Raw genomic sequence first — 15,600 nt, 5'->3', positions numbered from 1 at the left:
ACAAAAACAATGTTCTCTCTCAATAGAACAATCAGTGGTTCAAGTTAATATATTCCTTTAGTGTAACATATCCACTAGTTGCAAAGCTTAAACATAATTATTTTTTATTTTATTTAAAAGGTACAGTAGATGTAGACTACTAGGTAACTTAGTTGACAGGTAACATAGTTGACAATTTCCCTATTTTGACCCATAACTTCAGTGGTAGACCTTGCCTGGCTGACCACATGTCATTTCTTGAACAGAATAATGTCTAATTTGAACATACATTTGAATTAAAATTATTTAAAAAATTGTAACCATAACAATGTATGTAACATAGTTGACGGTCAATTAATATACTCATTGACAATGTTCTATTATAGATAAAATATTTAAAAAAATAAGTGGACACTTACCACAGTTTGTTCAATATACCCTCCACAGAGAGAAATGATATCATGTAATGCTGGTCACATAGTTTTAGAACAAACCATTTTTGAGTTGCTGAGTGGAGTTCTGTTAGTAACATAGTTGACAGAACTTTTGCGGACAATAATAAATAAATATATTTAAATTATTTAAAAAATATAATTTTTCTTTAGTATTTAAACTTTTTAAATAAATAAATAAAATAGATATTGTTGCCCTTAATGATTTTATTCATTATTTTGAAACCAAGGCACCCTCAACTTAAAAAAAGGACACAGCAAAAACTGTTCATTTAGGAACATAAATGAACAAGCTAAATGAAGCATAGGATGCACATAATGTTTTTGTGATATTACAACATGTTTTCCATTAATAGGTAAAATATGACATTTTTAAAGAAAATAGTTAGAATAATTATAATTATTATCATTGGACATGGAATGCACCCCAAATTACAGAATGACTATACAGTGTATCACAAAAGTGAGTACACCCCTCACATTTATGCAGATATTTAAGTATATCTTTTCATGGGACAACACTGACAAAATGACACTTTGACACAATGAAAAGTAGTCTGTGTGCAGCTTATATAACAGTGTAAATTTATTCTTCCCTCAAAATAACTCAATATACAGCCATTAATGTCTAAACCACCGGCAACAAAAGTGAGTACACCCCTAAGAGACTACACCCCTAAATGTCCAAATTGAGCACTGCTTGTCATTTTCCCTCCAAAATGTCATGTGATTTGTTAGTGTTACTAGGTCTCAGGTGTGCATAGGGAGCAGGTGTGTTCAATTTAGTAGTACAGCTCTCACACTCTCTCATACTGGTCACTGAAAGTTCCAACATGGCACCTCATGGCAAAGAACTTTCTGAGGATCTTAAAAGACGAATTGTTGCGCTACATGAAGATGGCCAAGGCTACAAGAAGATTGCCAACACCCTGAAACTGAGCTGCAGCACAGTGGCCAAGATCATCCAGCGTTTTAAAAGAGCAGGGTCCACTCAGAACAGACCTTGCGTTGGTCGTCCAAAGAAGCTGAGTGCACGTGCTCAGCGTCACATCCAACTGCTGTCTTTGAAAGATAGGCGCAGGAGTGCTGTCAGCATTGCTGCAGAGATTGAAAAGGTGGGGGGTCAGCCTGTCAGTGCTCAGACCATACGCCGCACACTACATCAAATTGGTCTGCATGGCTGTCACCCCAGAAAGAAGCCTCTTCTGAAGTCTCTACACAAGAAAGCCCGCAAACAGTTTGCTGAAGACATGTCAACAAAGGACATGGATTACTGGAACCATGTCCTATGGTCTGATGAGACCAAGATTAATTTGTTTGGTTCAGATGGTCTCAAGCATGTGTGGCGGCAATCAGGTGAGGAGTACAAAGATAAGTGTGTCATGCCTACAGTCAAGCATGGTGGTGGGAATGCCATGGTCTGGGGCTGCATGAGTGCAGCAGGTGTTGGGGAGTTACATTTCATTGAGGGACACATGAACTCCAATATGTACTGTGAAATACTGAAGCAGAGCATGATCCCCTCCCTCCGGAAACTGGGTCGCAGGGCAGTGTTCCAGCATGATAATGACCCCAAACACACCTCTAAGACGACCACTGCTTTATTGAAGAGGCTGAGGGTAAAGGTGATGGACTGGCCAAGCATGTCTCCAGACCTAAACCCAATAGAACATCTTTGGGGCATCCTCAAGCGGAAGGTGGAGGAGCGCAAAGTCTCGAATATCCGCCAGCTCCGGGATGTCGTCATGGAGGAGTGGAAAAGCATTCCAGTGGCAACCTGTGAAGCTCTGGTAAACTCCATGCCCAGGAGAGTTAAGGCAGTTCTGGGAAATAATGGTGGCCACACAAAATATTGACACTTCAGGAACTTTCACTAAGGGGTGTACTCACTTTTGTTGCCGGTGGTTTAGACATTAATGGCTGTATATTGAGTTATTTTGAGGGAAGAATAAATTTACACTGTTATATAAGCTGCACACAGACTACTTTTCATTGTGTCAAAGTGTCATTTTGTCAGTGTTGTCCCATGAAAAGATATACTTAAATATCTGCAGAAATGTGAGGGGTGTACTCACTTTTGTGATACACTGTATATACGTATATATATACATATATATATAAAGAAAGAAAGAAAATTAATGTTCAAAATTGCACCTGCCAGGCAGGGGCGGAGCCAGGGGGTGGCCAGTGGTGGCCATGGCCACCATAAATGAATCTTCGGCCACCCCTCCGGCCCCCCCATCACCGGCAACTTTTTTTGCGGAAGCATTTCTGCACGCAGGTGTTCTCACAGGGACGCAATTCAACAGCGCACCTCAAAGAAGTAGTTCTCCACCAAAACAGTGCAGTAATACACTCGACATAAATGTCAACCACCAACACAATTACAGAACCATTACTACTTAGTGCTACTAGTACTTTACTATTTAGTAGTATTTGTGGCGAGCTACGAGTAAAGGCGCCAGCTGGCTCTGCGCGTTCCAGTGTTGCCAGATTGGGCGGTTATCCGCCTAATTGGGCGGTTATCCGCCTAATTGGGCGGATTTTGTTGGAAAACAATTTAATAGCAGTTAAATAACACTTCTATTTAAAAGAATATATTCCGTTTTAAGAAGCTCCAGCATTGTAGAAGGCTATTAAAAGTAAAGTCTATTTTTAATGCTGATTTGGCTTAATAGTGTTGGTCAGTCTGTATCATATTCTTGAAAGAAAATTAAAATTTGTTTTCCATGCATTCACACTAGCATGTTCTGGGTTTCAAATGAGTCTCATCATTACACACAAGTTGGCAGCCAAATGATAAAGTATTGCAAAGGAATATCTTTAAAATTCTTCCTCATAACGTTAAGGTTATAGGCTATATTTTGGTTTTTCACTTGTCAGAGAAAATGAAGAGAGGAAAAAAAGCTTATTATTCTTCGTGATGTAATTCTACATGGCACTTACTGCCTGTATAGGTAAATGAGTGAGTGACCACATAAAAAAAGGTATCAGTTTCTGTGCCACCCCTGTGTGAGCAATGGTCTCAGTCTGGCCACCCCTATGAAAATTGTCTGGCTCCGCCACTGCTGCCAGGAGTAATTAGGGACTTATAAAACGGATAGTTCCGGTCCTAAAATCTGATTGGCTGAGCCGCGTTCGAAGCCGTTGTAAAATCCCCGATAAACGCACACCTAGGACCACCTCACATCATTCCATATTAATACGCCACTGAATAGAAAAGTTAATGTTATTTTCGCCCTCATGTTGCCTAGCAACACTGTTAATCGAACTATTTTGCGTCGCGGAAGAACGCTTTATTGTAAGTTTATACACAATAAATACATTTATGAATTAAACATTGTTGTATTTATTATATTTTATGTTGACCGCCGTTTTATAAAAGCAATAAGCCACTCGAGACCGTACGTTACTGTTACGATTTTAGCACGGGAAAGAAGTTTTAGGCACTCCGCTTCGCGTCGTGCCAAAAACGTCATCCCCGTGCTAAAATCACAGTAACGTACGGCCTCTCGTGGCTTATTGCTTTAATTAATTAGGGACAATTGCGCCTGCCAGGAGTAATTAGGGTAATTAGGGACAGTGGTAGCCTAGTGGGTAGAGCTTTGGGCTATCAACCAAAAGATTGGCGGTTCAAATCCAGGCTTCACTGTTGGGTCCTTGAGCAAGGCCCCGTACGATGGCTGACCCCAGCTTCCAAATAAGCTGGGATATGTGAAGAAAGAATGTCATTGTACTGTACACCTGTATATGTATATATGACAAATAAAGCATATCTATCTAATTAGGTTAGGTTTTAGGTTTTACATGTTAGGGGAAACATGCCTGGTCATAAACAAAAAAAAAAGCACCATAGTTAAAACACAAATATGTTTTTATTACTCCTAATTGTCACATTGTAAACACCCACTCAAAGGAAAGCTAGATTGTTAATCTCGTCTGGTTATAATTTAAAATACAGTTGCTAAATGGGAAGCATTTTTGGAAACTTTTTTTGGGGTGGGGCATGCTTTGCAGATGTAGTTCACTTTGTAATAACTAAAAGCAAATTCTTCTCTATAAACCTTTCATCATGCAGTGTGAATGCTTCCTGTCTGGCTGGGTTTGTGTGTATACTGTTATTGTCTGTCCTGTTCTTTATAATGGATGAGAGCCGGGTGGTGGTGGTGGTGTGGAGGGGGTTTTGTTTAGGAGGTTTTGTTCGAGGTTAGAGGTTAGAGGTGGTCCGCTTACTATCACGTGATCTTTGCGTTTGCGTGTGTGTGTTGTGTGTGTGTCCTTCATCAGTAAGCTCAGCGATGTCTACCGGCTCTGCTTTTAACGATGAAAAAGGCGGCTCGTCCAGCGTTGGGGAGCCCGAGTATGGGCACGACCCTGCCAGTGGGGGTATTTTCTCCTCCGACTACAAAAGGTAAGAGCTTCATTTCATGTCTGCTGCCTGGTGTGCATTTATTTAGGATTATATGGATGATCGGGGGGTGGTGCGCGATGCTGCCGAGTCCCTGCTGCCTGATCGAGCGATTGATTTATTACGTTTTTATTGTATCTAATAAACTAAAAGATGCCAGAATAGAACTGTGTGGTATGCGTTTTAAACTGGCAGTCAGTATACTGATTCAGGGCATGATTTTACACCAAAACGGATGGGACACAACGAGGCCTTGTCGGTGCTGAGTTGATTAGCATCTCTGTGATTTAGCTTTTAGCTGTGAGGAAAACAGTTAACTGCATATATAAACTACATTATAAAGCTGTGTAATAAAGCTAGTAGCATTTTGTACAGTGTTCTTGTACATCAGACTGATATATACCTCACCCAGGGTTTGGGTTTTAACAGGTACAAGTATTTCAGAACTGTGCCCTGGACAGCGCTCAGAAGATGCGAATCCCGGGCGCGTTCTAAACCCCACGTTGCACACTAGACCCTACACACTTCTACCTACATTCTAGCACACCTGTTTATCACTGTTCTTTCACGCTTCTGACTATTAGTGCATGAGTAACGTCTTAAGGAACAATCATACTTCAGTCATACTTCGTTCAAACCGTATAGTGTACTTAGTGGTAGTGTACTATGTCAGACGAAAGTTTGCAATTTGGGATGTAGCCATTAACACACCTGGCTGTCCTTCCAGTTTAAGCTTTGGTTTATTATGAATTATTATTATAAATGCTTAAATCACATTCTAAAAAGGTAATAAAAATTTAAATCTGTGATTTGTAAATTGACTTGAGCCTAATACTTTCAGAGTTTTAATGATGAGCTTGGTTGTATGTGTTAATTATAAACTAATTTAGAAATTGATGCCTTCAACACTCAAAAACACTGGGACAGTGTTACCCAGTTTACCACTGGGTCACATCACCTTTTCTTTAAAAAATACTTTTAATTGTTTGGGAATTAAAGATACTAATTGTCACACTTTTGCAAATTGGGTTTTTGCTATATTATGCTGTATACAAAATTTGAGCTGCTCAACAGTCTGTGGTCACCGTCAACTGATTCTCCTCTTCATGCTGCACAGAGTACATTTTCAGTAGGAGACTAATCTGGACTGCAGGCAGGCCAGTCAAACACACACATTCTAAGTCTACAAATACACACATTTGTAACTTGTGCAGAATGAGGCCTGGCATTGTCCTGCTGAAAGAGACGTGGAGTTCCTGAGAAAAATGTTTTTTGACTGCAGCATATACCAATATAATCCAAAATACCAATATAATCACATCAATAGTGCTTTCACATATCACCCATTCCATGGGCCCTGATGCACCCACATGCTTTCACAGATTCTGCTTTTTGCTCTTTTTGTAGGTAACAGTCTGGATGGTCTTTTTTATCTTTGGCACGTAGAATCTGACTTCTAGACAAAGCTAGCTTAAACGTGGACTCGTTTAACCACAGAACATGTTTCCACTGTTATTCGGTCCATCTCAGATGACTTCGAGCCAAAAAGAATTGAACCAATTTTGCACGTTTTTGCATAAAATTAAAATATGGCTTTAATTTTTGCATAATAGTTTCAGGTTGCATTTCTTGATACAGTGGTTGACTGTGTTAAGTGACATTGCTTTTCCATGTGATATGGAAAATGTTCTTTACGGTAGCATGATAGTTTCTCAAACAATACCTTCTGAGACCCTTAGCCTTTCCCCGACTCCCTGATTTTTTTCATACTACTATTAACTGTAGATGGTGAAAGACCCAAATTCTTTGCAGTCTTATGCTGAAAAATATTGTCTGTAAACTCACTGACAGTTTTATCATGACGTTTGGTGGTGAACCATTAAGGCTCCTTTTTAACTTTCTAAGTGTTGATGACCTCACCTGTTACCATTTAACTGCTAATTGTGGAATCTTCCAGAACAGTGTTACTTGTAAAACCTTAGTCTTATTTTACCTTCATCCCAGCTTTGTTGCAGGTGCACATTCTGTTGTTTTTTATATTTTACAAAATAGAATTAGGTTTGTCAGTGAGAACACTGAAGATGTATTCTTTTTATTTTTAGTAAAAAGTTAAATAAAAGTTCAAGTGAATTAACAAATTACATTTTTAATTTGTAGTTTTTATTGCATTTTTGGAAAGTGTCGCAACTTTTCTGGAAATCTGGCATGTATTAATCACTTCATTTTGATCTGGGTCACAATGGGTTCAATAGCACCAAAAGACACACTTATTGCAGGGTCCCATCCACTTAGGCTTTCACCTTATTTAAGCTGTGGGTTGAAGATATTCAAGCCTGAGTTTGGCACAGGTTACACAGAAAAAGCAAAAATTCATATAAAATTCTTTTCTGACTAAGTCAGGTGTGGATTACAGTGTCCTGCCCATCTGCCATGCTACTAATAGCCAACAGAGGGGCACTGAAATGCAGATGACATCTTTTATTATTTATCCTATAAATCTTAAAGATGTGGGTCTCCATCTGATGCCTTTATAGCAACGTGCAACCTTTTTAACCTGTTTAAAAAAGTTTGCATATATGGTTTAGAGTTTAGACTAGCCCTTTTTATACCAAAAAAGGCTAACACTCGGTGGCAATTTAAAGACACATTTTTATTTCCACTTGCTACAAGGTAACTTGTCAGGAACAACTCTTATATAGAGAAGATGCTAAATATTAATACATGTCATATGTATCATGAATTAAAAAAAAGAGCTCAAAGTTGAACTTCATGTAATTTACATTGCTGTTACATACACAGGCATATTGGTCTTCATTTACAGGACAGTCAATTCTTCTTTTTACCAGAAGAGAGCACCAAACTTCAAGTTACTTAAAAATATGCCTTTTTTTTCTGATAAGCAGTGCTTGGGCTTACTTCTGAAGGTCTAGGATTTGATCTTGGGGAGATGGACTCCACTCCGAATATAAAACACAACATTCTTAATGAGTAATGACATTCTTTGAAAAAGGCATATTCTTGTGGATTGCTTATTTTCTCACACTAAAGCTTTCTGAGTTTTCCTGTTACTGCTTTTTCAATTAAACAAATTAACTGGTTGACATCATACCTGAGAATGGAAAAATCTGTTGGAGCCAAACGTTAATGTCTTGTAATTGGAATACCTCTGTCATATAAAATATATGTATTTTTTATATTATTTAATCAATTCATAACATATTTAATACATCTTGACGGAATGATGCTTGTGTACAGTAATGGCAAAGGGTCGAAGAGTAATTTTTTTCTATATTTTTTGCATTTTCTCCCAATTTAGTGTAATCAATTTTGTCCGCTGCTGGGGATCCCTGATTTTTTGCAGTTGAGGAGGGTATATTGCTGCCCACACCTCCCCCGACCCGCACGCAGCCCCCAGCGGAACCCCCTTCCACCCATGCACTCTGCACAGGTGCCTCTATTCGCCAATCAGGGTCCTTACACAGTGTTTGAAGAACCCGCCCACATATTCCGATCATCCCTCCCTGCAGGCACTGCCAATTATGCCCGCTACATGGCGCCCAGCTGACCGGTGGCAACGCCAAGCTTCGAACCAAGGAGTTCAGAATCTCGGAGCTGGTGTGCTAGCGGAATATTTTATCATTAATAATAAAAAATGGACAACTCTATAAAAACATGGCCTTTGACAGCTCTGAGAATACATCCTGAAATAAGCAGCTTGTTATCTACACTAAATGTAAAATTATCCCAATCCTGTGCAGTTGTTAGAAGAAACGGAAGAAAATTAAGTGTGACTAATCAAATCATACATAAATCTCAACTAATAAAGTAGAAAAAATAACAAGTTGGCCCAAAATCTTCAAATAATGTTTTTAAATTGCCACTCACTGGATGTTTAATGTGAACATTAAAGTAATAAACTATTGACTGGTGTCTACATGATTGCATGCACTGCGCTGCTACCACAGGAATGGCTGTTTAATGATTACTTGAATAGGTGGATTCATTTCAATTGTACTGGTAAGTGTACCCCCCCCCCCCTCGAATCATGGCCAATCATGTCTGTGTAGATGTTTGGCTAGCCAATAGCACCACTGAGATTAAAACTCGGCTCTCAACAGTGGTTGGCTAATGTAACAGCGCCACCTGAGCGCCACTTGTAAGTGTATGTATTTGTTACATTTCCTTGACTATATAGGCTAGGACAATATTTTATGTATATTTTATGGTCGCTGTTGAACCACTGTTGTTGCTTAGGGGTATTTATGTATTTGTGTGTGTGTGAGGGCCAAGAGGGCTGTTTTACTAGTTCCGAAACAAACATAGGCTCAGAAAGATATTTCGATTCTGTTGCCTTAGCAACACACCCTTTTAAGCTTTGCTACTGCTGTACTTAACTGTACCGGATCTCCTCCTTTGGCATAAACATGCATTTCCTATTGGTGACTGATTCATGTCAAACTGTTTAGTAGGACTTGCTGTTGGGGTAAGATGGTGTGTCAGAGCACAGCATGACCCTGATTTACTCTCCATGTTCACCCACTCATCAGGGTGGACTTTTTCCCCGGTGTGTTATGCACTGTGATTGACGGTGTTGCCGTGTTGCCATCACTGCTGCTTTTCTTTAGTGACAGTGTGAATTCCACACCTATCTGTTGAATGCTTTTAGCTCCGCTCCGTTGTTTGCCATTACACACTGGCTTTCAAACTCACATAAAGATGGTGCCGCACACTGCTACATTATTTCACTGAAATCTAAAGAAGAAAGAGCTTTTAATAAACACAACACAACACAACTGATGCACACTTATCCATGTTACTACTAAGCATGGGATGTGCTTTTAACTGCATGTATGTGAACGCAGGATGGCTGCTCTACATACACTATATAATAGTCAAATCAATGTGGACATTAACCATTTATTAGAAAACCAGTGGAAATCATTTGAAGTTGCTCCACCCCTTTTGCAGCTATAACAGTCTTGACTCCAGTTTATCCCAGAGCTGTTCAGTGGGGTAACTGTCAGGCATCTGTGCAGGCAATCGGAGCTCATTAACACCAAATCTGTATTACTTGTCTTTATGAGCTTCACATTGTATACAGGAGCACAGTCATGCTGGAACGGAAAAGAGCCTTTACCAAACATTTTTCTTTAAGGTTTTAAAGGAAGCTTATTTTTTAGGGACAGGCTGGTTTTTACTTTTAAATGGCAAGCTTGTGTCAATGTTCACCCAGATTATTTTAAGACATGGTAGACCTTGGTTGGTTTGTTCTTTTCAGCCAGTAAGATTGTTTTAGGCAAGTGACCAAGTAATTGGGGAAAAATTGCAAAATTGTGAGATATTAAAAACAATAAACACTTTACAAAACTACAACTTAAACCTTTAATGTGGTGACAGGAATTTGAAGGATAACATGTAAGCAATTGAAGGGCCATTCAAAGGTATCCCATGAACCATGTTTTTCTACATAAAGGACCCTTAGACCATGTTTTTCAAAAAAATTTTAAGAGACCCACATTTTGTCCATGAATTTACCATGACCCAAGCAACACAAACGATTCATCAAAATGCAACACAAAAGGAAATATACTTAATTAACAAAAATGGTGGCAGTCTGGTCCCACTGTGGTTTACAAGATGTAATGTAAAGCCTCCAAAAGGGGTGTACAAGTTCATTCTGAGTTTATGTGCCTGTTAAAATTTCATTTATGTTTATTTACTTATTATTATTATTTTTCTTTGCAACTATTTTTTTGGGTGGGTCACGACCCAGGGTTTAGAAAACCCTGCCTTAGACCATAGTGCTGTACGGCAACCACCCTCCTCTCTATGCACTGTGTTGTTATCTAAAAAACACACAGACGCACACACACACACAATAACATACACACACATCTATCTATCTATTGATCTATCTACAGTATATCTATTGCGGAACAATTTTTTCCCCACCTTAATCACCTTGCTGAATGCCACACTGCACCGTAAACACCAATAACACCCTGGAATACACACTGGACATATTATTTATTATCATTTATTATCATTTGCACCTGAGCGTTACATAAACTGTCTACCCTACACATATCTGTGAAATTATATACCCATTAAGATTTGTTACTTATATATTTTACATATTATTATTATTATTATTAATATACTTACATAGTCATTCTCGCTCGTATTTTTATGCTTATTATTATTATCTATATATTACTATGTATATAGACCTAATACCATATATGAAAATAGTTATAGTTATAATTATTATATTAACCACAGATATCTATTTACTTATGTTCTTTGGTTTGCACTTCTGGTAGAGGCTAACTGCATTTTGTTGCTTTGTACCCTGTATTGTGAATTGGTATACCCCTGATCAGTACACAATGCAGCAAGCTGTGTGAGATCATATGCTTACTTTGCATTCTGCATTAGCACACATTCTTACGGTTGTGCTAATACTGAACAATGAGGTATTTTTTTGATGTTGGACCTTTTTGTTTGCGCTTCCTAATAAAGGATAGTGCCGTGAGGCACATAACTCTAACAGCACTGCTCAAGAGCTGAGTCATGTCAGCTGAGCATGAACCGTGAAAGAGAGAGCGAGAGAAAGAAGAAAAAAAAGGAAAAGAAAGAGAGAGCGAGAAAGAAAGAGCACCAGGTAGGTAGTGAATGAACTAGAGAACGGAATTGAACAAACATGTCGTACAGAACGGGAGAGATGTGTTGATGGTGTGGATATGAAGCAAAAGGGAGGGGTGTGCTAACGTGGCTGAGGTGGAGGGGGCAGAGTAGAGATGAGAGATCTCTTGGCTGCTCACATATGCAGTTACCTCTGAGCAGATGGTGGATAGGTTTTCTTCATGAGAGACACACGACACGTTTCCGTACCTTTTTTTTTCTGTAGGTCCATACTAGGAAAGGCAATCCCTTTTTTTCCATCCTCAGAGACTGAGGCTTCATTAAGCGCAGCAGCGGTCCTGCTTTTAACACTGGAGATCTGAGTCTGCATGCGAGTCTGGCAACGTCGTTATGCTTCAGAGGAAAACTGAACATTAATCTTCTTTAGAAAGGCCATTGAGGATATTTTAAACCTGTCTTCTCTGTGTGCTGAAGAAGCTACTGCCAGATCCTACAGGTGGCAGTCATTCAAGTGGTTGCGTACAGCCTGTTGCACATGAATCTCAGGACCAGCTTGTAGGTGAGAAAGCCTGCCTGCTAAAAACTCTCAAGACTCCATAGAGCGTTTACCATCTGTGAAAATGACCCCCATGCAGAAGCTTCTCCAGCTGCCGGCTAACGCCGTGAACATGGTCAAGACGGTTCAGGGGGTAGCGCAGGGCCAGGAGGAAGCTCGCAGCCCGGTGCTTACCCCGGACGGCGGGCTGCAAAACTGGTACAGCGCAGTGCAGCCGGACGAGTTACGCCACCTCCGTACCTCCAGCACACTTGGTGGAGGAGGAGATGGGGGAGATACAGGAGGCTCACAGGAAGAAGGGCAGAACAATGCCCAGACGCAACCCCTGCGGTAAGGAGGTGCATAATTGTACTCGACATACACAAACTTATCACAGAGTCCTGACAGCTCTAACTGTGTGTTTCTTAAGGGCAGGCCAATATGGTGATACATTTCTGTGAAGATTGTACATATTATTGTATTGTAATATTGAGTATTGTCATTAGTATTTTATAGTCAGTGTGTACTTGCAAATTTTCAACATGGTACTTGTGTGTGCATTATGCCAGATCCCTTATAATTGTAAGACTAGCTTTATTTTGATGCAACACATTTCCTTGTCAACTCTTGTCAATTTGTCGATAGTTAACACCTGAGGAATAGCTTTTTTCAGTGTTTTCAAATCTTGTTTGAGGTCTACTATTTTGTTAAAGACTATCAATGGAATAAAGTAAGAAAATCAAATATTGGAAAAAAATTAACCTATAGCCACACTGCCTAGGTCAGGATGCCTTTTGAACTTTTTAAGAATTTGCCCACTAGGTAAAAGTGGAAGGGTTTGTGAGTGATGCCATGTATAATGCTGGCACCCTGTCCACTGTGTATTTTTGACTTGGACACAGTGCTTTTTATATTCTGTGTACCCACTAAGAACCTGATCATAAGGAGTAGGTTACTGATGATGAATGTGAATGTCTGTATGTGTTGAATCGATTTTCTCGATTTTTTAATATGGATTTTTTGGTTAGGAAGATGGGTGGCTTGAGACCTTAACATATGGATCTTTTATACAGGCAGACTTGGCCTACCTTAAAATCGCAATGGCAGAGAAAAACCTAGCTCAACTGATACATTCATGTCCATTTCTTGAATTGAGGACAAGCTAAATATTCTCTGATGTTACTGAAGTTTATTAATGCTTAAAAACTGCGGACACTCTGTTTTTAAGTGTAATTTAAGCTTATCAAGATGAACTGACTTCTTATCAAGAATTTATTTGACAGGCCCAGCTTGTTCTTGCCACAAAACACAAATCTTTTACATATATTCACTGATCAGCCATAACACCTCCTTGTTTCTACTCTCACTGTCCATTTTATCAGCTCCACTTACCATATAGAAGCACTTTGTAGTTCTACAATTACTGACTGTAGTCCATCTGTTTCTCTGCATGCTTTGTTAGCCCCCTTTCATGCTGTTCTTCAGTGGTCAGGACTCTCCCAGGACCACCACAGAGCAGGTATTATTTAGGTGGTGGATGATTCTCAGCACTGCAGTGACACTGACATGGTGGTGGTGTGTTAGTGTGTGTTGTACAGCGCTGATGGAGTTTTTAAACACCTCACTGTCACTGCTGGACTGAGAATAGTCCACCAACCAAAAATAGACCAACAGCGCCCCGTAGCATCCTGTGACCACTGGTGAACTCAAACAGCAGCAATAGATGAGCGATCGTCTCTGACTTTACATCTACAAGGTGGATCAACTAGGTAGGAGTGTCTAATAGAGTGGACAGTGAGTGGACACGGTATTTAAAAACTCCAGCAGTGCTGCTGTGTCTGATCCACTCATACCAGCACAACACACACTAACACACCACCAAAATGTCAGTGTCACTGCAGTGCTGAGAATGATCCACCACCTAAATAATACCTGCTCTGTGGCGGTCCTGTGAAAGCAGTCTAAACTAAGTATGTAGAGAAACATATACAGTAGACTACAGTCAGTAATTGTAGAACTACAAAGTGCTTCTATATGGTAAGTGGAGCTGATAAAATGGACAGTGAGTGTAAAAACAAAGAGGTGGTTTTAATGTTATGGCTGATCAGTGTATGTATATCCGTCCAAAGTTCTTTACTGTATATAAGTTGTTGATTCTTGTGTGATTAATATTAAAGTGATAGTGTAGCCCCACCATGCTGCAATAATTATTGATTTGATAAGCATTGGATCTTGTGGCTCTGTTTGTTGTATCTGTTGCTTGTTTTTCAGCAGTGTTTATTATCACACATGAGCTCAAGTCTCTGCTCTACATGGTTATTAATTTTACTCGTCACTGTGTTCTATTGAAAAATCTCTTTAAATAATTTATATTAGCCTGTCTGGAAAGCACTAGCAGCAAGGCAGGAATGCCCTGAATTGTAACGCTTTATGGGCTCGGACAAGACAAGAAGGGGCGCACATGCAGAGATGTTGAACAATGATTTAATAATAACAAAAAACAAGACAAGGTTGAAAACAAGACAGGAGTGAACAAGACATACAAACACACGAGCTATGCTAAATGCTAACTAAGCTATACACACAAATAATGCTAAACTAAGCTAAATGCTAAACAAAATGCTATGCTAATGCTAATCTAAACATACAGAAAACATATACCCTAAGCAAAGCTAATAACATGGGACAAGACAGAATCACTAATCAAACATCAGCAAAGCTAAACAAGAACTAAACTAAGACAAACAAGAACAGAACTAACCAAGGCATTAATAAGACAAACAGAAACCAAAACAAGGCATGAACATTAACACTCAGACAGGAACTAACAGGGCAAACTAAACAAACTAAACAAACAAACCAAAACAAGGCAAAGATTACCTAACTGACTGACTAACAGACAGACAGACGGATGGACAGAATCAAATGCAACAGCAAACAAATTGGAGTCCAAAATCCAAAATAGTCTCCCCTTAGTCCTCCCAGTTGCCTCCTTATATCCCTGATGATGATTAGCCAGGGACACAATCAAAAAAGGGGCGTTGTCTCTACACTGTGAGTGCTCCTGGAGAGTGGGGCGTGGCACCTAGGCACTCTCCAGGAGCAGAGAGGCTTGATTGGTGACAAATAGGGCACCACTTTGGCCATTTGGCCTCCTCAGACATGGCGAATCATGTCTGTATTGACACCCGGATGGCCGATTACAGTGCTGAGACTGGAACCCTGATGTTAGGGGTAGTGGGCTAGCATAATAGACAGTTGTGCCAAAAAAAATACAAGGTTTACATTGTGTCAAACGTGTTAAGGGCTTGGTAGAAGGAGAAATATTTTAAAACAATGTACAAACTTAAAAGGTATTCAGACTTTGGCAGCAATTACAGCAGCAGATCATAGTGGATACATTTTACAAACCCACACCTGGATTTGGGCAGTTTATCCCATATCTGTCAAATTGGTCGACACACGTCTGTAAACTGCCATCTTTAGGTTACTCCACAGATGCTTGATGGAATTTTAGCCTGTGCTTTGGTTGTGCCACTTAAGGATATTCAGAGACTTGCTCCAAAGACATTCAAGTGTTG

At 39.6% G+C, this 15,600-nt stretch overlaps 1 protein-coding gene across 7 annotated transcripts in view; it reads left to right on the top strand.

Moving 5' to 3' along the window:
• Nucleotides 1–4,729: 4,729 nt before the first annotated feature.
• The window catches only part of LOC134311910 (AP-3 complex subunit beta-2), a 70,119-nt gene continuing 59,248 nt past the window's right edge, over nucleotides 4,730–15,600 (top strand). For 4 of the 7 annotated variants that reach the window (XM_062993600.1, XM_062993588.1, XM_062993594.1 and 1 more), the window contains exon 1: nucleotides 4,730–4,842. In XM_062993600.1, the coding sequence (XP_062849670.1) occupies nucleotides 4,730–4,842 (113 nt within the window). Of the gene's footprint in view, nucleotides 4,843–11,957; nucleotides 12,371–15,600 lie in introns of those variants that run through there. The other 3 variants (XM_062993569.1, XM_062993576.1, XM_062993562.1) reach the window with 1 other exon arrangement.

The sequence above is a fragment of the Trichomycterus rosablanca genome, chromosome 1 (assembly GCF_030014385.1).
Source record: "Trichomycterus rosablanca isolate fTriRos1 chromosome 1, fTriRos1.hap1, whole genome shotgun sequence".
Taxonomy (NCBI): Eukaryota; Metazoa; Chordata; class Actinopteri; order Siluriformes; family Trichomycteridae; genus Trichomycterus; species Trichomycterus rosablanca.
Note: the sequence above shows the minus strand (reverse complement) of the source record. Positions and strands in the feature narration are given on the sequence as shown.